At 40.6% G+C, this 10,000-nt stretch overlaps 1 protein-coding gene across 1 annotated transcript in view; it reads right to left on the bottom strand.

Annotated features, from left to right (window-relative positions):
- Window positions 1-10,000, bottom strand: part of LOC138008138 (transient receptor potential cation channel subfamily V member 4-like) — a 25,127-nt gene that overhangs the window by 6,415 nt on the left and 8,712 nt on the right. Inside the window, exons 5-11 of the mRNA XM_068855358.1 lie at window positions 9,822-10,000; window positions 8,978-9,051; window positions 7,875-8,057; window positions 6,843-7,016; window positions 3,461-3,607; window positions 688-768; window positions 1-68 (exon numbers count right to left, since the gene is read on the bottom strand). The exon at window positions 1-68 is cut by the window's left edge and continues 107 nt beyond it; the exon at window positions 9,822-10,000 is cut by the window's right edge and continues 112 nt beyond it. Coding sequence (XP_068711459.1) covers window positions 1-68; window positions 688-768; window positions 3,461-3,607; window positions 6,843-7,016; window positions 7,875-8,057; window positions 8,978-9,051; window positions 9,822-10,000 — 906 coding nt within the window. The remainder of the gene's footprint in view (window positions 69-687; window positions 769-3,460; window positions 3,608-6,842; window positions 7,017-7,874; window positions 8,058-8,977; window positions 9,052-9,821) is intronic.

Below are 10,000 nucleotides of genomic sequence, written 5' to 3'. Positions count from 1 at the left end.
TGAGGATGTTTAACAAAATAACAACCACAGTCCCCATGTATGTTAACATCAACAAGATTGACAGCCAGCTGTTGCAAGAGATAAAACAAAAAACAATGTTGAACCCGCCAACAACGAAGGAGATATCACTCGGTCCTACGTGATACTGTATTTATATTCAAAACGCCATTAACGTATTCACAGCAATACAGAGAGCGTTAGGGTTATTTCTAGGTTAGAAAAAGGACCTCATGAATTGGACCTGACAACTCACAAATTTTCTTCGGAGTTAGGTCTGTTTATCACAGCTGTAAAATGGTCAACACAGTGTCTTGTGAATAGAGCGATTTTAATTGAGTGTCGAAAGTAATTAGCTAATTACTTTGGCTTTGCATTACTTCACTCAGTGATTGGTTCAAAGTTCTCGCGCCATTTTTTCAACCAATCAGAAGTGAAACCAAAACTAATCGTGGCTTGCGCGTGCACATTTTCCCGCGCTTTGTGTCGGCTACGTGAAATTGCTCCGAGTTTTCATTGGTTTACTGGATTGTCTCCGTCCTTTTTGATTGGCCACAGTAATTATTTTGGTTTTGGTTTTACGACACTCGATTGAAACTCGCTCTAAACTAACACGCTATTGGTACAGCTCTCACAGTATAAAATGCTCTTCAGGTGGTATTTTAAACCTTTGGTTTTAGGAAGACTTACTTGAAGGCACTATAATCTTCGGCGATCGGCTGTTGTTCAGACAACGCTCGGAAACCACTGAGCAAAACAGCTTCAAAACCACTAAAGAGAGACAGAATTAGCAGTAAATAAAACACCACTTATCAGTTTGATGAATATGTGAACCGAAATGGTCGTAAATAGTGAGGGATGTTTAACCAGTCGCATTGTTTTAGTACACACACTGCATTTACTGAAATCAACAATTGACGCAAATCAAGTCAAACGTTGGTTTTTGAGGAGAGGGGAAACCGGAGTACCCGGTGAAAACCTCTCGGTGCAGAGTAGAGAACCAATAAACTCAACCCACATATGATGCCGAGTCTGGGAATCGAACCCGGGCCACATTGGTGGGAGGCGAGTGCTCTCGGTCACCAATGCGCTATCCCTGCATCCCTTACCTCAAATTTGGTGAGTACACGTCTTTAGGATAAATACACAGGTGATTAGCCGATAATCACCTCGAAGGACAAAATGGCTGCCAGTAGTCGTTTTGCCACTGTAAGTGACGATGATTTCGCGTTGAGATGTTTTTTTTTCTCTGTGTATTTATACTAAAAACAATTATTCGCCTCAGGCTCAGTGATTATCGGTGAATATTCACCTCGACTTCGTCTCGGTGAATATTCCCCGATAATCACTTCGCCTTCGGCGAATAATTGTTAATTGGTATGCAGGCACGAAAAATATGTGCTTTTTTTTCTTTTAACCAATCATGAATGATATTAGAGTGCTTACGAATCGACGACGTTCGCACGACGATGCCGTTGGGTCACGTCATAGCCCCGGGTCACCCTCCTGTAGAAATTTGAATTCAAGATATTGGCAGTAAAGACGACGGCGTTTGTAAGCGTGTGGAAAAATTTCCCGCCGTTTCTGAAGCCGGTTTGTTTTTATCTTTTTACAAGGCAAGTTGTTGGAACAAATTGTCCTTACCAACGTCGTCGGGGGAGAGGGGGGGGGGGGGGGGTGGGGTGGTTCCTAACTACCAAACCGTCTGTATGGACTCCTTCAAATAGTCATTTCTCGAGTCCCTTTAACTCTACAGTTATCCTTTTTCGCCAAGTGTATTCAATAAGACATTTGCATGATGACGTCATTTGACTACAAGTACCAGAATCCTTCAGGTTTTGCTTGTCTCATGCTAATTAGGGCTATTGTTAATTTTACCCCGCTGGGAATACAAAATTTAAATAAGGAAAGAAAAGCAAGCTGAATTCTGTTAGTTGTAGTCAAATGGCATTATCGTGAAAGTTGCCTACTTAACATTTCTTTGTCTGGTTCGACTCACAATCATATTTGGTAAATCACATGACCAAAAACTCGGCGAGTTAACTATGTTTTTCACAAATTTTTAACGCAACAGTATCAAAACATTGTAACACAAAATCTGCAGCATGGATTTTAAGAGAAATCATTCCTCAAAAAAACGTGACGTCATAAGGCCTTCCTTTGATACACTTTTCAAAATATCAGTTCCATTTTTTTTGTCCCAATCGAAATTCCATTCTACAGTTTGCGAAAAATGATGGGACGGGTCCCATCCTGTGAGAAAAACCGCCTCTTCCTTTCGTTTCCTGAGAGTTCTTACATGTTTTTCACTGAAACGCACGGCAGAGGACTGGGACTAGTTGCGCATGAGTCTTCGGATGGAAGTGATGTCAGATTTCCACTGAACAAGTTACTTATATGGACTTTTGGGCTTTTTGGGCTTATAGGGCTTTTGACTGAAATGCGTCCTCAGCAAGCCACCCCCCCTTAAAGTGTAGCTATGATCCTCGTAGTTATGAACGCAACTTTAGCAACTGCGTAGAGAAGCCTGAAAAATTCAGGACGACAACGGGGGTTTGAAACAAAACAAACAACACACTGAGCTATAAAGCTGCTGATGCTGGGAGCTGGTCATTTGTGGGTTCAAAAGTTCCCGTGATGATGTATGAAATGAATCATATATTGAACTGTGGATGCGAAATCAAGTGTAGCTACGATCTTCGCAGTTTTGAACGCAATTCCTAAAATGCGTTTGCCTTCTTCAGACCGCGCGAAAGGCCACCTTATAAATCTTTCTTGCGGTGTTCAATCTATACTTCTCAATACCCGAGTTTGAGGTCCGTACTGTAAGTTATGGACCGAGTTTTTCCCGTTGATTCGTGCTTGGGCCCATAACCTCACCGGAAAAAACGAGGATCCATAACATTCAGTACGGACAAAGAAAACGAGGTTAGTATGATATTTATTATATCTCCGAGGTAATCAGGAGTGCGGGAAAGAAACTAGCAAAGCAACAAGCAAAAGGTTCAACTGCCAAAACGACTGCGCGTCAAAATCCGAAAAATGAATAAATCTTCTTGGCTTTTTTAAATAGTTGCTTGCAAGGTTCAAACGGTTTTACAAGTTTAAGTTATATATACAACAGAAAGAAGTTGCTAGAGAATGTTTTATAAAATTTCAAATTGAGCGGGCAGTACAGCGGACCGTACTGTGGAATATATCCCGACAATTCAGCCAATCACAGCGCGCGTACTATCTGAGAGATAAAGACCTTTATCAAATGGTTTCATGTAACCAAATTTTCGTGTCCCCACTGAGAAAGCATTTGACGCAGCAATATATTCCAAGATAAATGTGTTTGTTTATAAGATCAATCAATGGAATTCCGCTCTGGTACATGGAGGGTGAGAAAGTTTTAAGAAGGACTACGCTAGGTTTCGAGTGTCAAACATTCAGTGAACTTGTTCAATTTGTCCAGCCATACCTGAAAGGTTGATCTTGTTTCGAAGAGCGAGCAGACAAGAAAAGAGAACCACAGAATGAGAAAAATACAACCGCAAAAACGGCCATGAATCTTGTGACGTCTTGTCTAATGATTTTTGCCAATGTTTTCGTGTACAAGCCTGTTGTTCTGAAAAAAAGAGAATTTGGTGTTTTGATTAGAATCTTTCAAAATTGTGAAACAAAAATAACCGAATCCAGAAAAACGGGAACTTCTTCAAGTTTCAAGGAAAGCTTGCCTCATAATCTGCAATTTAAACTTCAGTCATACTAGTCCTTGAAAGTTCCAGTCAGAAAAATAATGTGCCTACGGAGAGGTTTCGCAGTGTTACACTGGCTGCCGAAAACTCGCGCCTTTCGTTTACAGCAAATCAAGAAGAAGCGAAAACAATTTGTTCCAACGAGTTTTCTCACTTAAGAACCGGGGCTACAAGTTCCAATAACAAAGCAGTGATTACTGGTACTTTAATTTTGTTAAAACAATGTTCAGGCGAGTTTTAGACCATAACAGGTGTGAACATCACTTGAGGACGGTGCCTAGTATTGTTATTGCGCATACGTTCTGCGCATCTCGAGATACTCGGATTTCCTATCGGCGGTGCTTAATAATACAGGGATAATTTTGCGCGGTTTAAAACTATGCACAGAAAGCAGAACTTAGCAAGCGCTCTTGGTATCCAAAGAGAAAATTGGGGGTAACCACGCATTTTTTCAGAGATAACGAGATGCTTCTGTGAAGCATACACTGGGTTGCCTGTGGTACGTGCTACAGAAAATCAGAAGGCACTGAATTGTGTGGTATTGAAATACAGCATTCCAGTCTCTGAAGAACAACAAATAAAGGAGAAGCGAGAAACATTGGCTTCTGGGCTGACATGTTGATAATTTTCAAGTTCCCTCACAACTTCTGTTTACCACAAGTGTGCCCTCTGAGCATCTGACAGCTTTCTAATACTAAAGTTCACTGAAGTTAAGCCCTGCCGGGCGGGGTTACTGTTTGGATGGGAGACCAAGACAACATTCCCCTCATAAAACAGAAGCATCGGACCGAAAATACTACTAACTCTAACAAATGCGAACTCAGCAAGGTACAGATCTTGTTAGCTTGCTTTATGCAAAACAAATATTGATGAAAAAGCAAATAACTATTGATACACAGTTTTCAGAAAGAGCAGAAGGAAGTTTCCCGAACGGTCGATCGAGAATAAAATATTTACGACATCAAAACAACATTAATTTTGAACCGTGAATATAGCTAGAATATAAAAAGTTACGATCAGCGACAAACATTTTGGGAGATTTTTGCTACGTTCAAGTGAATTGCAAAATCGAAAGTGACATGGCCGGAATTCAGCGGGCGCCGTGATTAAGTTACCGCGGCATGTTTACTCGCCAAACAGTAAAGCATCTGTGTCAAATGATGGCAAGATACCGGGTTTTTGTAAGTTTCTTTTCCAGTCAAGTGTTATTAAGTTTGACAATGAAATGAGCGAAGTCAAAACAAAGATCACAATCGCCCAACTCTTATTTATGCAAAGTCAAAATTTACTCTCCAAGACGCGTACGACGTTATTTATCACCAGGTAATTCCATCATTTTGGAAATAGCAGCTACTTTATTATTCATCTGCGTCACAAGTTTTCACTGATTTAGGGGCTCATTTTGTTGAAACTCAAGCACGCTTCCAACAGGCCTGTGAACCGTTCCTGCTTACAGAGCAATACTAAAAAACTTCTCCCATATCACATTTCAACCTTAAGCTCGAAAATTCAATACACAACATGATATTATAATTCACAAAGGCAGAAAATACCACAGAATCCTTTTCCAGCGAAAAAATTATTGAAACTAACAACATATTTGCTCTTAGAGGCGAAAACCTCTTCCTATTTCATTGCGTGCGTGAAGACAAGAAACTCAATCGTGTCAAATTACCATGTACTTCAGGTAAATAGAGCTCACTTTGATTTCGTCTCGACGGGCGATAGATTGTTGTCGAAGTCCAGTACTCGTCGCTTTTGAGCTTCCTGCCTAGTTTATCCAACTGACTTTCCATTATTGAGCTCCATAAGGGTATATTTTGTTTAAGGATCCACTAAAACGCCATTCGCGTTACATGACTTTCGACGCCATTGCAGGTTCTACTGTGTCCACCAGAGAAATCTACGCAGTTCCACTACCCTCTCGATCCTAAGAACATACGCGTAGAAGGCTCTATGCACAAAGACACCACTTACCAGGGGAGTGACAGGCAAGACTTTTACCGACACGGAAAAAAAAAAAAAAACTAAAAAAAAGAAAAAAAGAAAACAAACAAACTAAACGAAGACCTCGACTGGTTTGCCATAGGCAACCCAGTAATTAAGCTTGAATTTGGAAAAGAACGCCATACATTGCTTTGTATTTTAGAGCTTTTTACAAATATTGTTGATTAATTATCTTCGAAAAATGCGTGGTTACCCCCAATTTTCTTTTTGGATGTCAACAACACTTGTTAATGTCTGCCTTTCCCGCATATTCAGTAAACCGCGCAAAAATACCTTTGAATTAGTAGGCACCGTCCTTAAGCGAAATGAAAGGGAAGCTTGAATGAGATTTGAATCAATGACCTCTACGATGCCAGTGCAGTGCTATACTACACAAGAAACTATTCATCATGTAAAATCTTAGCACGCTTCTGGTTTATTTATCGATATTGACTCGGGATACTCAGAAAATTTCGAAAGGTTCTGTGAAAGAGCCGAACCTACGACCTGCCGATTACTAGTTCGGATGCTCTACCACCGAGCTATAGGGGATGATCGGAAAAATCCGAGTGCTCCATTGCAGGAGTCGAACCTACGACCTTCCTTCCGATTACTAGTTCGGATGCTCTACCACTGAGCTTTAGGGGATGATCGGAAAAATCCGAGTGCTCCTTGGCAGGAGTCGAACCTCCGACCTTCCTTCCGATTACTAGTTCGGATGCTCTACCACTGAGCTATAAGGAATGATCGGAAAAATCCGAGTGCTTCTTGGCGGGAGTCGAACCTACGATCTTCCTTCCGATTACTAGTTCGGATGCTCTTCCACTGAGCTATGAGATCCTCCACTAGTGGGATAAACTACCTTTATGTGACAATTGTCCCGCCATTCTGCTAGGATCTAAATTGTCGAAATGGAGCAGATTAACTGTTGTATTTTTACTTCGGTGAATGAACCCTTCTTTCTGCAGTTCAAAGATATGTTTCTTACAACAACGTGAGAACGTGGCTTTACATAAGAGAGGCCCCTAGGAGTGGGCGACCATTACAACATTTACTGACATTCGGTTCGATTCTCAAAAATGCAAATTTTCTTCTAGACATAGGTGGTCTCAAGGTTACCTTGTCGCACAAGAGAACTTGAATATCCGTAAAAAATTGAAAAGGAAGGCTAGAGAGGCCACCATCCATTGTTCACTACGATCAGCAAACCGCAAAGGAATAATAGATAAGATTAAAACCAGGCCCAACCAGTCAAACAAGTTCACCCACTCATGAAAGTAGGAGTGCCTCTCTCTGAAAGACGAAAAAAGTGCAATATTATATTAGAATAGGAAATTAATTGCCACTTAAATTCTCGGTTAAATTGAACATCACAGTTGATGACCTGAGCAACTTTAACCTCGTTCCCAGGGTCTCTCTTCTCTGCCTTCTCAACGACAAAGCAGGCAGAGAAGAGAGACCCTGGGTACGAGGTTGGAGCAACTTTAGCAGTTAAGAAAGAAGTCTGAAAAAATCCAGGCTCAAATTTATGGGATTTGAACCCATGACCGTGCGATTGCGCATGCGCTGTGATTGCTTTACCAACTGGGCTATCAAGCTATCTGGGAGATGGTTAGCCTACGTGTAGCCGTACCCTCCCCCTGCGATGAAAAACGTTTTTCATCGGGGAGGGGGAAGGGTACGGAGCCGCCGTTGTAAGTTTGTAATTTACATGTATCCCGTAATAAGCCATTTTCGAAATATCAATATTCAGCTTGATAGTGAGGAAGAGACGAGAAAAACAATAGAAACAAGTTGCAATCAACGTGAAAGATATTTGCATATCATCCACTTTCCATTGTCTTTGTCCTCTAAACCTCTCTTTCAAGCTGAATTTTAATATATTGAAAATGGCCCATTGGTGAATGTTTATTTGTAAAACGCTGTTTCTTTTTTCAAATTGTGCAATTCTCTTCAAGTTACTTCCTTGTCCAAAGTATTTGTACAAGAATACAATGCCTATATGAAATTTCATATCTTTCTGAATGGGCAACAAAAGGGTATCATTTTAATTGAATCTAAAACAATGAATCTGTGGCCTGGCTTTCTGTGGATGTCATCGTGACTGTTCCAAAGTGAAATAGCAAATTATAAAACTCAACTACTGCTTACTTTCTCATTTGGTTGACTTCCTCGCAGATATAAAAGACTGTCATAAGCAAGGTCAGAATCTCGCATAACCCACGCACAACATCAGCAGCACCTTTGTAGTGAGTTGGTTCGGCTCTTATTGACCCAAATATCAGTGAATACGACAAGGCTAACAGAAAAATGACATAACACATTCCTTGAAGGCTGTGAAGGAGAATAATAAACTTTTTTTCACAACACGTCTTGCCACAGTGCAAAACCCTTGCACCATTTATTTAACTTTAATTTGTCTCAATTTGACAAAATTAAAAGGACCAACAGGAGGGTTTTGCCCTGAGCTCTTCAACCAAAAATCTATTACACATCTGGCCTCAGTTGTTCAAAGGGCAGATAACCTTATCCATAGTATAGACTCAAAGCACGTCAAAGTAAAGGTCAGTGTTTGAAAGCACTAATTAGTCATAGTTTAACATTCAACATGTATAGTGCTTGAATTTAAAAAAACAAATCCAAGTTGTCCCTTTTTCAAAAGCCCAGAAACTAAACCAGCAAATTTCGTTGCCCTGGTAAATGCTTGGTTGCCCATTGGGAAACCTCCATACAATTAAATGCACGCCGTGCTGAGATGCAATCACATGGTGTTGAAGCTTGAGTATCGTATAGTTCTATGTGCATGACTGCAGTTTTTTGTGGAACTGTCTGGGTTAATGTTTAGCATTTTCAAAATGGTGTCTGCGATATCCATTGCATACATTTTCCTTTCTGACAATGTTTTCCAAAAGCTACAGATATTCAAAACAAAGAAAAATGCTCAGCTGCTCAAGTTAATTGTTGTTAACTTCACACTACTATCGGACATTGACAATAGAAAAGCGACAAGTGAGTCAGGTGCTGCTTACATTATTAACTAATTCATTTTCTATTTTTGGCTGAGTTGTCCATTGCTTTTTCTTCAGGCAACAAAGCTTTTCATTTTGCTCAAAACTAGTCGTCCGGTAAATTTCCTGGTCACCTGGGATGACTGCTAATTTTGAGGAGAGATTTATACTCTGGATTGTGATAAAGTTATGCAGCCTAAAGTTGAACAAATTGGGCCCGGTCAAAAGTGAAAATGTGCCGCTTACCAAAGAAACCAGTGCCCATAACTCTGCCATTTTGTTTTGATTAACATTCGGACCACAGGGTGCTGCAATGCATCCTAAAAAAAAAGGGAAGATTCATTTACTAACAACATACAAAACTTTTACTATTTTTCGATAGTTTAAAACATGTTTAACACTCTCCGCCTGACAATTTTTGTTTCATTTCACAAGATAAAATATTTGCGTCCCACGTTTAGGGGCTTTAGAACGGCGAGCGAAAAAAGTCTCCCGCTCATATTTTATCTATTACTTAAAAGCAGTGGATTAATAGGCAATTTTCACGAAGGCGTCATTTGACTACAACTACCACAATTCAGTTTGTTTTTCTTTTCATATTTAAATTTTGTATTCCCAGTGGGATAAAAATAACAATAGCTCTAATTAACATGAGACAAGTGAAACCTGAAGGATTCTGGAACTTGTAGTCAAATGGCATCATCATGCAAATGTCCTATTGATTAAATATTTTAAGTTTTGTAATAAATAATAATAAACAGTTGTCGCTACTAATCGCCATCGCAAAGTACCACAACGACACAGATCAACGAGGTTGGACCGAAGGAGCTGTGCTGCTGGCTAGGCGCTCGGCCCCTGAACACGACCCATGTATGACCTCGGAGCACAGCACCACAGCCTGATGGAGTAGGCCGGGAGTCGATTTTGAGGAGGGGGGAAAACCGGAGTACACGGAGAAAAACCCTCGGAGTCAGATTGAGATCGACTGCAACTCAGCCCACATACAACCCGAGGCCAGAGTTGAACCTGGGTCACAGAGGTGGGAGGCATGGTTGATGACCACTAAACCACCCTGACTCCCCATAATCACCTTGTTTTTACTCTTTGCAATCAGATGCAAGCAAGATTTGCTCTTTCTGTCAAACTGCTCATTATACAACCACTTATCAGCCTTAGAGGACAGTATCTTTGGTGGATGTCCTGCTGTGTCACCATCCAGGATATGATAATAAAAGTGATAGTCAAGTGGGTCATCTGGGATGGTGCGCC

The sequence above is a fragment of the Montipora foliosa genome, chromosome 6 (genome assembly GCF_036669935.1).
Source record: "Montipora foliosa isolate CH-2021 chromosome 6, ASM3666993v2, whole genome shotgun sequence".
NCBI lineage: Eukaryota > Metazoa > Cnidaria > Anthozoa > Scleractinia > Acroporidae > Montipora > Montipora foliosa.
This window is presented reverse-complemented; position numbering and strand designations above follow the sequence as displayed.